The 17,653-nt window shown below is 39.1% G+C and overlaps 1 protein-coding gene across 2 annotated transcripts in view; it reads right to left on the bottom strand.

Annotated features, from left to right (window-relative positions):
- snx29 (sorting nexin 29) overlaps positions 1 to 17,653 on the bottom strand; it is a 508,092-nt gene that overhangs the window by 422,265 nt on the left and 68,174 nt on the right. For both annotated transcript variants that reach the window (XM_060840443.1, XM_060840444.1), the window contains 3 exons: positions 10,724 to 10,972; positions 5,840 to 6,275; positions 475 to 599 (listed from right to left, as the gene is read on the bottom strand). In XM_060840443.1, coding sequence (XP_060696426.1) covers positions 475 to 599; positions 5,840 to 6,275; positions 10,724 to 10,972 — 810 coding nt within the window. The remainder of the gene's footprint in view (positions 1 to 474; positions 600 to 5,839; positions 6,276 to 10,723; positions 10,973 to 17,653) is intronic.

Raw genomic sequence — 17,653 nt, 5'->3', positions numbered from 1 at the left:
GCTTCATGTTTACTCGGCATCACCCCTGTACAACAGGGACAAAAGAATACTGCAACTTCCCCTGACCAAGTACGCATGTGTAAACTACATGCATGGCAGTAATTCAGGTTAGTCAATGAAGGCAACACTTGACAAGTCATCAAAATTGACAACATAACAAGCTTGAAAGAAAAGTAATGGGAAAAAAATTCTCAAGAGGCAAGTAACTCTGCTCTGCAAAAGAGCAAACAATATAAAGCAAATTTGCATTTGAACTGTGTGTCATACTTTAGTGATGATTTGGAGGTGCTGGTGTATGGACTGGGGTGGACAAAGTTAAAAATCACACACCAGATTATAGTCCAACAGGTCGAGTAACCTGTTGGACTGGAACCTGGTGTTGTGTGATTTTTAACTTCATACTTTAGTGAGACACCAGGGGGTGCTACAGATTAAAGAAGGAATAAGCATGAAGCTTTCACGTACAGCACCTACCAGACTGAGAATAGGAACCAACTGCCATGACTGGAAAAAGAATGTCAGAGCTGTCATTGTCATTCAGAACTTGAAGAGTATTCCAGCTGGACATTTGAGAAATGGATACATTTTGCACAAGAGATCTGTAGAATTAAAAATAGGCAGTGTGATCACTATAAAATATTATATAGGATTACATAGAACACACATTGCAGGAAGAAGCTATTCTGCCCAACCTGTCCATGTCAGTGTTTATGCTCAAATCAAGCCATCTCCTCCCTTTTTTATGTCAACCTACCATCATAACCATCTTGCTCTTCACATGTTTATCTATTTTCCATTTAAATGCATGCTAGAAACTTGGAAATTCCACATTTCTGTACAAAATAAGAGACTTGTTTTATCAATTGCTTGTTCACTTTCTATTGTTCCCAAACAAAACCATAATTTTCTCAGGATTAATTTTTCTCTTTAATTCTTTCACATAGGCTTTTCAGCATTTCAGAGGATTCACTTTGGATAATCAGTATTTATTTTGCATTTTACTCTGATATCAGACGTGCAAGTATACTTATTAGGCAAATATGATCACAGTCTGTTGTCTACTTTAAAATTTAAAACTGTTTCCTCAAAATTATGGAATTTTTCAGTGAAATAGACAATGAAGAGTGTTCCCATTTCTGGGGAAGTGCAAATCTTGGGGTTACCAACATAAGATAGTCACTAATAAATTAGACAGGGAATTCAGAAGAAGCCTATGTCATCAAAGAATCTCCTTCATTTACTGTCCCTTGATTTGAGGATGATAACTATTAGAGCGTTCTCACTGGAAAATGACATCAGCACATATAAAGAGAAACTTTGAGAATCTTGGAGCAAAGTATCCTTACCGTGGTCAGACAATCTGGGTTCATATCCCACCTGTCTCAGAGGTATGTTGTAACATGTCTCAATTAGTTGATTAGAAAGTACTTTTTTTAAATAAAAAGATACTTCACTTCCTTTAAGGCTTATAACTACTTTCGAATTGAATTTTGTTCTTTTGATTTTTCCCTGAGTATATAAAGACAAGTAGGACATGATTTTCTCCATCCGAGGTGGTGAGAAGGGATACTAATTGGGTGAGTTTCCCTGGAGAGATAATAAATGCTGGGTGAGAAGATATATAGGCAATCCTCTCAACTTTCCACCAATTGTTGTCCTTATTAAATAATTAGGATGGCCTATTTCTGCTTCTACATTTTATGGTCTAATTTATTAGATTTTAATTCAGAAGGAGAAACAGGATTTGGCTAATTACACAAATTAAGATTAAGTGAAGAACTAAGATACACTTAATAACAATGCTGATAACAGCTAAGTTAATAGGAAGTCCAAAGACTGGCATGTAGCTACACACACCATACGTGCATTGCATCTACTTTCCATATATTCTGCAGCAGAATGATGCTGCAGTGAATAAAGTAATAAAAAATGTTTCTATTAAAATTCACAATGATTATTTAAAAATCAGAAAATACACTAATATACTTAAAAATTCTAACAAAACACACATAATTTATGAATGGCATATCACAAATTGCAACAACCATAACTCTTTTTCAACAGAATTTATTACCATCAATCTGACATTTCAAATGTCCTCTGCAAGAAAAAGGTGACACAAAATTTCATGACTACTATTTCAAACTGTTAAAATTATGACAGTAAATACTGACAGTACAGCTAACACACAAGGTTTTTATACGCTGTATTGTATAGCGTAGCACACATTTTTGTGCCCAAAACCAAAAAACACAAATTTGAAAGCAAGTGCAGATCAATCACACACCTGAACCTGTTGATGATTTCAACTTCCTGCCACCCACTTCCTAACTGCTCACTAGCCAAGACAGTAAGGTTCCCACAATGGGCGGCACAGTGGCTCAGTGGTTAGCACTGCTGCCTCACAGCACCAGGGAGTTGGCTTCGATTCCAGTCTCAGGCGACTGTCTGTGTGGAGTTTGCACATTCTCCCGTGTCTGTGTGGGTTTCCTCTGGGTACTCAGGTTTCCCCCACAATCCAATCCAAAGGTGTGCCGGTTAGGTGAATTGAACATAGAACATGGAAAAGTACAGCACAGAACAGTTGCTTTGGCCCACGATGTTGTGCCGAGGTTTAATCCTATGTGAAATATAATAACTTAACTTACACACTCCTCAACTCACTGCTATCCATGTGCACGTCCAGCAGTCGCTTAAATGTCCCCAATGACTTCGCTTCCACCACCACTGTTGGCAATACATTCCATGCATTCACAACCCTCTGCATAAAGAACCTACCTCGGAGGTCTCCTTTATACCTTCCTCCTAATATCTACAAACTATGGCTCCCCGTACCAGTCAATCCTGCCCTGGGGAAAGGTCTCTGGCTATTGACTCTATCTGTTCCATTCATCATCTTGTATACCTCGATCAGGTCTCCTCTCCAGAGAGAAAAGTCTGAGCTTATTCAACCTTTCTTCATAAAGCAAGTCCTCCAGTCCAGGCAGCATCCTGGTAAACCTTCTTTGCACCCTCTCCAAAGCCTCCGAATCTTTCCTATAGTAGGGCGACCAGAACTGGACACAATATTCCAAGTGTGGTCTCACCAGGGACTTGTAGAGCTGTAGCAAAACTTCACGGCTCTTAAACTCGATCTCCCTGTTAATGAAAGCCAAAACACCATATGCTTTCTTAACAATCCTATCCACTTGGGTGGCATCTTTGAGGGATCTATGTACTTGCCAGAGGGTGTGTACTTGCACACCCAGATCCATCTGTTCTTCCATTCTGCCAAGAATCCTGTCTTTAATCCAAATTCAGCATTCGAGTTTGACCTTCCAAAATGCATCACTTTGCATTTATCCAGGTGAACTCCATCTGTCATTTCTCAGCCCAACTCTGCATCCTGTCTATGTCACGTTGCAGCCTGCAGTAGTCCTCTATATTATCGACGACACCTCCAACCTTTGTGTCATCTGCAAATTTACTAACCCACCCCTCAACCTCTTCATTCAAGTCATCTATAAAAACTACAAAGAGCAGAGTCCCAAGAACAGTGCCCTGCGGGACCCCACTCAACACTGACCTCAAGGCAGAATACTTTCCATCTACAACCATTCTCCGCCTTCTGTCAGCCAACCAATACTGAATCCAGATAGCCAAATCTCCTTGTATCCCATACTTCCTGACTTTATGAATGAGCCTACCATGGGAACCTTATCAAATGCCTTGCTGAAGTCCATATACACCACATCCCCTGCTTGACCTTTGTTGATCTGTCTTGACACCTCCCCAAAGATTTGGTCATGCTAAATTTCCCATAGAGTTAGGTGCATTAGTGAGAGGAAGAGGAGTATGTGTGGGTTGCTATTTGGAGGGTCGGAGTAGACTTGTTGGGCTGAAGGGCCTGTTTCCGCACTGTAGAAAATCTAATCTAATCTAAACAAATTCCACATATTTTCACTATTGCAAACAGCCACTTGTGTGGAACCTCACTGATTGCCTTCTGGAAGTCCAAATAACTGACACATAAAGACATGTATGTACCTACCATAATAGTTGCATCCTCAAAACTTTAATTTACTAATTGATGCATTCTCTATGCTAATACCTCTATCAATCAGTATCCACTTGACAACAATTCAGAATTTTCTCATTCATAATAATTATTCGCTTACCCCTTTATATTCGTGTTCTCATGAATTGACCTGATCAGTAAAAGGTGAAAAGTTTGTTACAGTGTGTCTTTATTTCAGTAGTTCTCAAGTTCTGTAATAGAGAGTCAGGGTCAGAGAGAAGTACAGCACGGAAACAGACCCTTCGGTCCAACTCGTCCATGCCGACCAAATATCCTAACCTAATCTAGTCCCATTTGCCATCACTTTTATCCCATATCCCTCTCAACCTTCCCTGTTCATATAAACACCCAGATGCCTTTTAAATGTTGCAATTGTACCAGCCTCCAACATTTCCTCTGGCAGCTCATTTGATACACACACCACCCTCTGCGTGAAAAAGTTGCCCCTTAGGTCTCTTTTGCATCTTTCCCCTCTCACCCTAAACATATGCCCTCTAGTTCTGGACTCCCCCAACCCAACGAAAAGACTGTCTATTTATCTTAATCATTCCCCTCATGATTTTATAAACTTCTACAAGGTCATCCCTCAGTCTCTGACGCTCCAGGAAGAACAATCCCAGCCTGTTCAGCCTCTCCCTATAGCTCAAATCCTCCAACTCTGGCAACATCCAAATAAATCTTTTCCGAACCCTGTCAAGATTGACAACATCTTTCCGATAGAAGGGTGACCGGAATTGCACGCAATATTTCAAAAGTGGCCTAACCAATGTCCTATACAGCTGCAACATGACCTCCCAACTCCTGTACTCAATCCTCTGAACAATAAAGGAAAGCATTCCAAACGCATTCTTCACTATCCTATCTAACTGTAACCAAACAACTATTTATATATATCATAATAAAAATACCTCTCACCTCAAATTCCAAATTTAGTTGTTCCATTCCCACATTCACCCACTATTTGGCCCAATTAAACAAATAGGAAAAATAGAACAGATAATGTCAACGGGGGGGGGGGGGGGGTGTTCACAGGTGAAGGATAAAGGGTTTTAGGACTAAGATAAGGAGAAATTTCTTCACTCAGAGAGTGGTGAACCTGTGAAATTCACTACTACAGAAAGTGGTTAAGGCCAAAACATTATGTTTTCAAGAAGGATGTAGATATAGCTCCTGTGGCTAAAGGGTTTTGGGGAGGATTAGGGTATTGAGCTTGATGATCAGCTGTGATCACACTGAATATGGAGCAGACTTGAGGGGTCAAATAGCACACTTCTGCTCCTATCTTCTATGTTTCTATGTGCCTGAGGAGGCAAACATACGTGAAAAGAAAATACATACGTATTAGCTGACAAACATGGATAAAAAATAATCAGAATACTTTACTTAGCTGTCTACTATGGTCCTGCTAATGAACAGTATGACATCTTAGTGAAATTTAAGGGAGGAGTTACAGTCTCCCAGGATCTATTGCACCCAGCTCCATCTATTATTTTGTTCTTCATAAACTGATCATAAGTCAAAAAGAAAGCCACCTCGTGATCATTTTTTTTGAGGAAGTGGATCTTTTTCTCTCAAATAATTGAGTTTTATCAATTGCATTCACTGATAGTTGAGAAAATGATTGGAGGCCTCAACAGGACTGTGCAAAATAGCATGGGAGAAATACTAGCTGCAATCAAAGGTGATTCTCATCAATTGCGTTTTGAGAAAAAGAAAATAAGCGTGCTATATTTAGCTTTAGAAAGAACTGACAAAAGAAGAATTCTAATTTTAAACACTCACTGTTCAGAATCAGGTCTGCCCTCCTCATTCTCTTTACTTTGAGAGATCTTTTGGTATATGTGTTCTCTATCTACATCTTCATCTTCATCATCATCATCGTCATCATCAATACTTTTCATATCTAGCTTCTTGTGATTGGAATCACCATTAAGGCATACATCCACAGTTTTCAAGATACTGCAGTTGAGTTGTTTTCCATTAAAATCAGGTTTTCTACTCAAATCAGGACTAAAAGAAGCTAAAGTCATGGAAGAATCCATGGCTGAAGAAACAGCTGAAGACGATCTTTCTGAATTTTCCTCAGAACTTTCTCTGGTTAAATCTGAAGTTTTCACTTGTTCGGCAGAGCTTTGGTCCTCCTCCGCATTGTCCCCATCAAATGAGATGATATTTGGCACCATTTTCTTTTTCTTCTTTTCTCTTTTACTTTTTCCATCTATTAAAGAACAACAAAATCCAGAGTTAATTGGGATGCTTTCCCACGCCAAGAAATACTACAACTGAAGTTTACCAATCAAAGGTATTGTGTTTTAGTTGATCTGTTTTACTCATTTTGAGTACGTTTTACGCCACTAAATACCTCAAAGAATTTTCTGAAAGTGCAAATATTTTACTGCAACACATATATCCACATGAAATGCTTTGAAATGTATTCACTTCTTCCAGATAATTTCAAATAAAATTTTCCAAACGAAAGTTAGGATAATGAAGAAAGTGTTTGATGGTCAGTATTGAGTACAGGAATTGGGCTGTACTCAGTTGCGGCTGTACAGGACATTAGTTAGGCCACTTTTGGAATATTGCGTGCAATTCTGGTCTCCTTCCTATCAGAATGATGTTGTGAAACTTGAACGGATTCAGAAAAGATTTACAAGCATGTTGCCAGGTTTGGAGGATTTGAGCTATAGGGAGAGGTTGAATTGGCTGGGGCTGTTTTCCCTGGACCATCAGAGGCTGAGGGGTGACCTTATAGAGGTTTATAAAATCATGAGAATTCACAGTAGGCTCCCTACCTTTTATCTTAGCCTGCTTGGCACACCCTCCTCATTCCTGAAGAAAGGCTTATGCCCAAAACGTCGATTCTCCTTCTCCTTTGATGCTCTGACCTGCTGCGTTTTTCCAGCAACCCATTTTTAAGCTCTAATCCCCAGCATCTGCAGTCCTCACTTTCTTCTAGTTGATTTTAACCTACTACGAATCCTCTTGCAAGGGTGCCTTCCTTGAAGAAGCTCTCCTCCTCCCTCTACAAGGATCTCAGTGAGTCCCTCTCTCACTGCACCCCACAGGTCATCTCATCTGACCTATTGCATTCCCAACGCCCCTCCCCCAAGTCCCTCCTCCCTTCCTTTTATCTTAGCCTGCTTGGCACACCCTCCTTATTCCTGAAGAAAGGATTATGCCCGAGACGTTGATTCTCCTTCTCCTCTGATGCTGCCTGACCTGCTGCGCTTTTCCAGCGACACATTTTTAAGCTCTGATCCCCAGCATCTGCAGTCCTCACTTTCTCCTAGTTGAAACTTTCTATGGACTGCTGTAGTAGGTCAAATTTTTTAAGTAACATAAGAGACATATTTAAGTAGTTCGCACATTATTTAAAATTAGGATATTTGGTTCAGATCTGAAACATATCAATGGTCTGCACATGAGAAGAATCGTGGCAAATAGAATTCAATCTAGAGTGAGATTTAGAGATGGGTAATAAATAGTAGAAGGAACAGTGAAGCATTGTCTGCATGATCACAGCTCCTTGACGATAAGAGGACAGACAGATAAGGTGTTTAAGAAGGCAAATGGGATACTTTCCATGACTGACTAAAGCATACAGTATCAAAGTAACCTGTGTAAGAGCAAGTAAGTTATGCCAGAACTGCATTAAACACTAGTTATACAACAGCAGGAGTACTACGTACATCACAATAAAGGAATTATGTGGATACAGAGGATTTTCACGAGGCTGTTGCCTGAGATAGATGATAATAGCAATGGGGCAAGAATGAATAGGCTCAGCTTGTTTTCTTTGGAACAAAGGCAGCTGATAGGAAAAATACTCAACTTGTACGAAACTATTAGGAGCCTAGACACAGTGGAGAGAAAGGACCTATTTTCATTAATAGGAAGAAAGGTAAATAATCAAACGGCATAGAAATTTAAGTAATTGCCAGAATTAACGGAAGTGCTTTTATTTCCATCCAGAAGGTGGTGCTAAATGCCTGAAAAAGTACTAGAGGCAGAAACCCTCACTACATTTAAAACATCCTTTAAAATGCATTTGATACGCCATAATCTATAGATTTTCAAACAAGATCTGGAAGGCAGGATTAATCTGGATAAATCCTTTTTGGTCAGCAGAGAAATACTAAACCAAGTAACCTCCACATTTGTGCTGTCAAACTGTTTTTATTCTTTTTTGTTAAACTATCAGATTATAAACTTGCCTGGAGTACAAGTGACTGTCGTTTCAATTCCAAAACCTTTAACTTCCAGTTCTGCTTCTCTGAAACCTTCAACATTCCTTAAGCGTTTTTGTAAGTTAGCAAATTTTGTTTTCCTACTTTATCCTTCCTATATTTGCCATGCAGCCTTTTTACTTTGTGCTTGAGTTAGCTTTGTTGCAACATACACAGAGAATTCTTCCCCTTGCCACATTCCAGTGGTGAGCACCTGACTGAGTGATCACTTTCTATGTTCCAAGCTTGCATCACAGCTTCCAACCACAATATCGAGGTGCAGCAAAGCATCTGTTACTTTCTCTCTAAGCTCAACATAATCATCAGTACCTCTCATCAACCTTAAAATAAATCCTTATCCATCCACAGTGTCTGGAAAATGTGGAAAAATGTGTATTTTTGCATTCTTCCATCCAACACTTCAACCTCAATTATTTGAGAAAGTTCTGCCTGATTAGTGTCAACCTGCAGAAACATGATTAAAACAGCAATGTATATCTCACACATTAACTTATATGTAACTGCTCAGTAGGGTGCAGTGCTTGTGTTGCTGATGTAGAAGTCTGAAGGTCAAATTAAATCCTATCAAAGCAGTTTGATATTGTGAAGTCAATTTAAGGACAAGTAAATTTGACAGAAGGTACAATGGATGTGAAGGTTTAGAGAGGGTGCAGACAAGATTTACAAGAATATTTTGAGGGACAAGGTACTTCATGTATGCAGCCTGTTAATCTTTACAGCTGGAAATGAAGATCCAGGAGTCCACTTGAAATGCAGAGAATTATTGGCCGTGTCATTTAACACTCACCATTGAAGTCATCCAAAGAAGAGTCATTCGTAAATTCTTTTCACCAAATGCTGCAGATATGTCCTTAATTCACCAGTGTGAAATATTTTTATCATAAGGATATGAAAACTGCCATGATGATGCAAACCTTTCACTGCTTAACTTGCAGGCAGCATAATATGAATGGAGTATTACTTTAGTTTCAAGAATTATTCAACAGTACACTGACTTTTTTAAAATCATTCCCAGGAGGTAGAGATTACTGGCAAGGCTAGTATTTATTACTCATTCCAAATTTTCTTTACCTGAGTGATTCATGGACAATTTCAGACTGTAATTAAAATTAACAGCATTGCTGTGGATCTTGTTTCACAATTACATCATATCAGTTAAGAACAGCAAACATCTTTCCATAAAAGTACACTGGTGAATCATTTAACAATCCAGAGGTTTCACAGTCACCATTAATGATCTTAGCTTTTTATTCGAGCCATGGTGAGATTTGAATTTATCTTCTGATCAGTGATCCAAATTACTGGACTGCTAGTTTAGTGACAAATGCATTCTGCTATCATTCCAATTATTTATCATTCTCATGTAAATATTAACTTGTTTTATAACAATGCTCTCTCAAAATATTTGAAACCTAAGCGCTGTTACTGTGCTCCTAAAAAGGGACTGGTTAGCTCAGTTGGCTAAATGGCTCGTTTGTGATGCAGAGTGATGCCAACAGCATGGGTTCAATTCCTGCTCCAGTGGAAGCTACCATGAAGGACTCTCCTTCTCACTCTCTCCCCTTGTCTAAGGCATGATAACCCTCCAGTTAAATCATCATGAGTCCTCTCTATCCCTAATGACAGAGCAGCTGTATGATCTGGGAGGACTTCACTTGTAGATGTATTATTCTTCATTCCACTAGGAGGAGGTATCAACAACACATGGGGCCACTTTTACAGCTTTGTATGTTATGCAATCATTTTAAAATCAGGTGTCCCTATTCACCCTTTCAAATTTGAGGCCTCACCTTAACCACTCTCTTGGTTCTGTGGCCAAAGCAGCCTATATCAAAAATACCAAAAATATGGCACGTACAAAACATATACAGAGGTAAACAAATCCAAATAGCCTTAAGCCGAAGTGATATTACAGACTGGATTACAGCTAGAGATAGCTTTTTACTGAAGACAATAAAGCTCAATCTACAGTAGCAATCTGACCGAACAGCTGTACTCTCAAATATCAAGTATATCTTCCAACAGAAAGATTTTAAAGAAATGATTAGTGTAACAAACTCATGAAAACTTAGCAAACAAAAGGGCTTATGCCCGAAACATCGAATTTCCTGTTCCTTGGATGCTGCCTGACCTGCTGCGCTTTTCCAGCAACACATTTTCAGCAAACAAATCCATCTGTCCTGTTCCACATATTCCTGGATCATGAACAACGTAAATCTGTACTATCAGTTAAACTTAATGTAACATCATCAAAATTTGTATCCACATTACTTGAATTGATCTAAAGGACAAAGGAAAGGCATGAACCAATTTTTATACATCATGGAGACAAACATCAGAGTGATCCATTATTTTTAACTTTACAATTATAATTTTTAAGGACACTATCGATGTTGTGTGTCAGAAAGTAGCATACCTTGTGTTACAGTTTTAGACAGAACTGGCAGTCGGTCAGATTCGGGCTCAGGTCGCATGAAACTGGGCACTGCAGAAGCCGTTGTGATTTCTTTCAGGAGCGTGCTGACCCCCTGTGTGGATTCCTTTAACAGGGATGTGACATTTTGAGTTGATTCCTTGAACAAGTTTGCAACCGCAGATACTGGCTTGTTAGGTCCATTCAAATCCTCATTGTCAATGTTGATTGCAAAGAGGATAGAGTTTAATCCTTTAAACAAAATTAACAGACTAAAATGACAAATAGTTTTTGACTGGATTCACTTAATTCCTTTTAAACAAAGCTATACTTCTGGGGTAAATTGACACAATAAGTTCCAGGTTAAGATCTAAGGATGTGACTTACAAATCAGAGTTGATGTTTAGTAAAGTAAAATATTTGTTAGCATAGTGACCAACACTTCCATCCTCTTGAAAAGAGGCAAGTGCTTAGTATCACCAACCTTTGGGAACAAATGGTTTGTTCTATAAGTCAATGCTCAAAAATGCTCCCTAATCCCAAATAACTTCTGGAAATGCAAACAATAAATTTAAGGTGATAACATCCCTTAATGTACATTGATGTACATCCCCCAAAATGAAATACCTTCAATTATTGACTATCAAAGAAGTGAATCTTGAAACTGCTACCAGCTTTCACGTAGTAACAAATCAATGCCAAAAAGATAAAAGAGAACTGAAATATATTTCTGAACAACCAATAGGTGGAAAACTAAGGATCTTTTTACTGGAGCCAAGAAAACAGAAGCACATATTGGAAGTTAGGTTATTTTCCATTGAAAGTTATTTTCCATATATCCAAGTACAATTGTTTGGAACACTTCCTACTTTCTGGCATAATGTGCTTTATAAATAACATGCTAGAGCAAAATAAAAAGGAAACAACTCATTGTACAGTTCTTGCAAAAGGAAATAGACACATTAAATGTTAATGATAGTTTCAAACTAAAAGTTAAATGCATGTATAATTTAAAGAACAAATTAAATTTAAATCTGTTTTGCCAATTTACCAAACACATTCCTAAGAGCAGAATAAATAGGAGTTGTCCATATGCATTTTCAAACCTGATCCACCATTTAATGAAATCATGGCTAATCTACATATTCAATAACTCCTTCCCAACTGATTCTTTTTTGACATGGTCATTCATGGAATGTGGGCAACGCTGGCTGGGCCACATTTATTACTCATTCCTACTTGCTACTTGAATTGATGGGATTACTAAGGCTATTTCAGAGGTCAGTTAAGAGTTATTCACGTTAGTATGGATTTGGTATCACATGCAGGGCAGACCCAGTAAGGATGACAGATTTCCTTTCCTAAAGAACGAGATGGGTTTTTACAACAACCAACAATGGTTACATGGTCACCAGTAGCCTAAGCTTTATTTCCAGATTTTCATTGATTCAAATTTCACTACCTGGCACAGTGACATTTAAACTCATGTTCACATGAGGTTCCACATCCAGGTCCTTGGATAATAAGCTCATGACAATACCCCTCTGCCACCACCTCCCAAATCTCAATTCCCTTGTGCAAAAAGCTATTGGTCTCAGCTTTGAACATATGCAAAAGCTCAACATTCACAGCTCTCTGGAGTGGATAATTCCAAAGATTCATAAGCTCAGAGGGAAAATAAATTCCCTCATCTTAGTTCAAAATAACCACTCCTTTATCCTGAGACCATACACCAATTCTATCCTCTTCAAACAGGGAATACAGCCTCTCAGCATCTACCCGCTCAGAATTTAGCATTTTTCAATGAGAACAACTCTCACTGTCCTATACTCCAGGCAGTACAGGTCCATTCCCTCGAGCCCTGCTAATAGGGCAACCTTTCATCCAAAGAAACAATCTAATGAAACTTCACTGGAAGAAAGTAAATCCTACCTTAGGTTTGGGGGTCAAAACTACATACAGTATTCAAAATGTGCCTTACTAAACATCCAACACAATTCCAAAAAGACATCCTCACTCTTCTGTTCCAAACATCTTGTAACAAAGGCTGACATACATGTGATTTGCCCAAATGAGTGTGCAACACAAGACATTTTACATTATCCAGAACAAAGCAGGCTGCTTCATCAGCGGTCCAAGCACCAGTATCAAACAGTGGCAACAATGTGAACCATATATAAGGCACTCTGCAACTATTCAACTGGAATCTTTCACAGAACCTTCAAAGCCCTTAACTTCTAAAACCCATAAGGACAAAGGCAGCACTCGCATAGATTCACCACCATCCACAATATTTAATGAAAAGCATATAGCATCCTGTCTTGGAACTGTATCAGTGTTCCTTTACTGTCACTGGCCAAAATCATGTAATTCTTTTCCTACTGAACTGTGGGTGTACTTGAAACAGACAAGACACCAAGCCATTGAAGAAACCAGCTCACAAACACCTTCTGAAGGATAATTAAGATCAGACAATAAATGCCCACATCCCCTAAAAGATCTTTTTAAAAACTTATCCTTCTTAAAATAATGCACAAGCACCTGTCATTAAGAAAAAGTCATGATGTGGAGGAGCTGGTGTTGGACTGGAATGGACAAAATCAAAAATCACACAACACTGGGTTATAGTCCAACAGGTTTATATTTAAAGCCACAAACTTTCGGAGGAAGGAGCGAGACTCTGAAAGCTTGCGGTTTCAAATAAACCTGTTGGATTATAACTCAGTGGTGTGTAAGTCACAACAAAAAGCAGGTTGTAGCACAAATTAAGGCACACTGGTGGTTTTTCCTGAAACCAGGACTTCCAACCGTTATATGATTACATTACGAGGAAGCACATAGGAAAAAAACTAGCTAATTATTTTTGTTTTAAGCAATTATCATAATAGGTTCTTTTGGATGAAGCGTTGAAATTCCACAAGAATTTATGCATTTCAAGTATACAGATCATTCAGCTATAACACAAGTTTGTTGACACGAATTTATTGTAACACAGTTGACAAACTGAGGATAATTTTTCTAAAATGAGAACTTTTTAAAACGTGTGTTGACTGTAATGTGATTACATCGCTGGCATTTTAAATGCTGTTTCTAAAATATAATTCTTCTCTAATAGAGGGTTGCACAAGAACACAACAATCGTTAATCAAGAACTGACTGTACAAATGAACATAATAATTTTACTCTGTGCTGCTGCCAATTGACAATATTCAGGTCTTTGAAAGTGCATTCTTAGTGAATTAGAGTTGTTAAGGTGTTGGCATGGCTGGCAACCTTGACCAATGGTCTGGAGAGAGTTTTGAATCTCACTAAAACAGATGGCAAATAGAGAATTTGTCTAATAGAGACCATATTACAAATGCCGTAGAAACCCATCGAGTTCAATAAAGTCTATTAGGGAAGGAAATCTGTTGTTCGTATCTGTGGTTCCAGACACACAATAGGGTTGACTCTTAACTGCCTTGTGAAAGGACCCAGAAAGCCACTCAGATCAAGAATAACTAAGAATAATAAATAAATACTGGATTTGTCAGCAGAACCCAGGCACAAATAACAATAATAGGGTGGAAAACCTTACACTGTAGCAGAGGAACTCACTCTACCTGCAGCTATATCATGAGAAGAAGGCACAAACATTCATGCCAGTATCAAACAGCAGTGTCATGTTGATTTAACAGCAATGATATCTTGACTCACTTGCTGTGACAGATCAATAGCAACCAAATTGGTTCTGCAGTCATAATATAGTAGACTTAGCCCAACTTTTGGTGTACATTTTTAAAAATTCAATACAGGAGGATATATTCTTTTGCCAGATTTTGCCTACTGGAACAATGACAACTTGGACTCAAAGCACAACCAACTGCTTTGGTTCAACTTCAAACATGAATTATTTGTTCATCGAGAAGTCTGGAAGATGATCAATAAAGGAACACGATGTTGCATAGGTACTGCAGAAACAATTTTGAAAGACTCTCATTTGATTCTTCCTAAGGATACAGAGATCATTTGGTCACATTGCATTGTGTTATGGACTAGACGTGACCACTCAAAACATTCTTAAGCAGGCAACCCAGATCATAACTTTGCAATTTGTTTCAGTAAGTGGACAGTGAAAACTACCCAGAACACGTTAGCTAGGTTGATTATCAGGTTTTAAAACAGACAGAAATTTATTCACAAAATTGCACAATTGAACACAAAGAACAGAATAAAGAACCCCTATAGAACTCAGTCTATCCAGACCAGACTTAATTATGCTGTTCTGAATATACACAACAGTCCCAGAAAGAAAACCTCTTTAAAAAAGTAGTAAAAATGGAACAAATGCTTACAGAAGGAGACAGAAAGAGAAAGAGAGAGAGAGAGCCTGTTTCCAAACAGCTGAACTCCTAACTAATTCTGGGCTGAACTACTCAGCTAGAGAGTTGACCACTCCCCCTTCATTATATAGGTCACTTTTGAAACATGACGACTTTAGTCTGAAGTCTCACCTGTTAACATATAAACAAAAGGCCTCTCAATACCCTTTCTCAGCTCTGTATCAAACTAGTCACCTTGGAGCCAGGAGCTGTTTACAATCCCTCTGAGAAAAACCAAGGACACAGTCTCCTTGAGAAAAGGAACAGTTTTTAGAAAAAGGGACGAGCTTTGTGACCCCTCCCGCCCCTTAAAAAAAAACCATCAAAATCAAAAGATGGCTTCATTTTTAAAACCCTTCAAACCTGTTTCATAGTCTAAACACAAGTGTACACTACACTAACTATACATATGCCAACAGGCATAACCACATGGAAATTCAGGCCATGGCACACCCTCCACCAAACGCCTCCGTTTCTCATTCGAGCCTCGATAACGCATCAGCAATCACGTTTCCGCGACCTGCCGTGTACACAATTGTCAAAATGAGTGGCTACAACAACAAGCTCCATCTAAACAGGCAGGCATTTTTGTCCTTAAATATTTCCACAAATGCCAATGGGTTACGATTGTCTCAGATACTTTTCTGGTAATATAAATACTGAAATGTTGTAGTGTCAACACCAAGTTTAAGTCTCTTTCTCCAACGTTGAATATTTCTGTTGATGAACGTTCAACTTCCTGGAAAAATACCTCATGGGTCTTTCCATCCCTTCGTCATCTTCCTGCAAAAGCACTGCACCAACACTCACATCACTGGCATCGATAGCCAACTAGAAAAGCTTTGTGTAATTTGGTGTGGCTAATACTGGGGCAGTGGTTAACACTGCCTTTTGACAATCCGCTGTCCACTGAAACCTCTTGCCCTTTTTTAACAATTCAGTGAGTGCAGCAGTCTAGTTGCTAACGTTTGGCACAAAGTTTCAGTAAAATCCACTCAATCCCAGGACCCGTAGTGCTGCTTATTTTGTTGGTGTGGGAAATTCTGCAATTACTTTCGTTCTCCCATCCTGTGGGGCCATTTGTCCATGTCCAATAATACAGCCCAGGAAGGTTACTCAAGCTTTTGCAAATTCACTTTTAGCTAGGTTTACCACCAAGCCTGCTTTCTGAAGTCAATCAAACAAGTCCCAATAAATGCAAACGTTCATTCAACGAGTGACTAAAAACCACCAGGTCATCAATGTAAACAACACAGTTGGGTAATCCGGCAATGACCTTATTAGTCAGTCTCTGAAATATGGCTAGAGCATTTTTCATACCAAATGGCATGACTTTGAACTGATATAGTCCATTTGGCATTACGAAAGCTAAAACTGCCTTTGCTCTCTCTGACAGAGATACTTGCCAGTAGCCTCTGAGCAAGTCCAAATTAGAAATGTATAATTACTTGTCCCACTTTTTTGACACAGTCCTCCAACCGTGGAATTGGACATGCATCAGTCTTTGTAACAGCGTTAACTTTGCGATAGTCCACACATAACCCAAAGGCTTTCTATAGGTATGTCAGGAATAAAAGGATGACTAGGGTAGGTATCGGTCCAGTCAAGGATAGTAGTGGGAAGTTGTGTGTGGAGGCGGAGGAGATTGGAGAGACACTAAATCAATACTTTTCATCAGTATTCACTCAGGAACAGGACACTGTTGCTGATGTGAATATGGAGTCACAAATGATTAGAATGGATGGCCTGGAAATATGCAGGGAAGAGGTTCTGGGAATATTGGAGAGGATGAAAATAGATAAGTCTCCTGGGCCTGATGGCATTTACCCTAGGATCCTATGGGAAGCTAGGGAGGAGATAGCAGAGCCATTGGCCTGGATTTTTATGTCGTCATTGTCAACGGGAATAGTACGGGAGGACTGGAGGATAGCGAATGTGGTCCCCTTGTTCAAGAAGGGGAGTAGGGATAGCCCTAGTAACTATAGGCCAGTGAGTCTGACTTCAGTGGTGGGCAAAGTCTTAGAGAGAATGGTAAGGGATAAGATTTATGAACATCTGGATAGGAATAACGTGATCAAGGATAGCCAGCATGGTTTTGTGAAGGGCAGGTCGTGCCTCACAAACCTTATTGAGTTCTTTGAGAAGGTGACTAAGGAAGTGGACGAGGGTAAAGCAGTAGATGTTGTGTATATGGATTTTAGTAAGGCGTTCGATAAGGTTGCCCATGGTAGGCTAATGCTAAAACTACCGAGGTATGGCATTGAGGATACATTAGAGGTTTGGATTAGGAATTGGCTGGCTGGAAGGAGACAGAGGGTAGTAGTTGATGGACTATGTTCATCTTGGAGTGCAGTTACTAGCGGTGTACCACAAGGATCTGTTTTGGGACCATTGCTTTTTGTTATCTTTATAAATGATCTAGAGGAAGGGCTTGAAAGCTGGGTAAGCAAGTTTGCGGATGACACAAAAGTCGGTGGAGTTGTGGATAGTGAGGAAGGAAGTGGTAGGTTACAGCGGGATATAGATAAGTTGCAGAGCTGGGCAGAAATGTGGCAAATGGAATTCAATGTAG

This window comes from Hemiscyllium ocellatum, chromosome 20 (assembly GCF_020745735.1).
Source record: "Hemiscyllium ocellatum isolate sHemOce1 chromosome 20, sHemOce1.pat.X.cur, whole genome shotgun sequence".
Classification (NCBI taxonomy): Eukaryota; Metazoa; Chordata; class Chondrichthyes; order Orectolobiformes; family Hemiscylliidae; genus Hemiscyllium; species Hemiscyllium ocellatum.
This window is presented reverse-complemented; position numbering and strand designations above follow the sequence as displayed.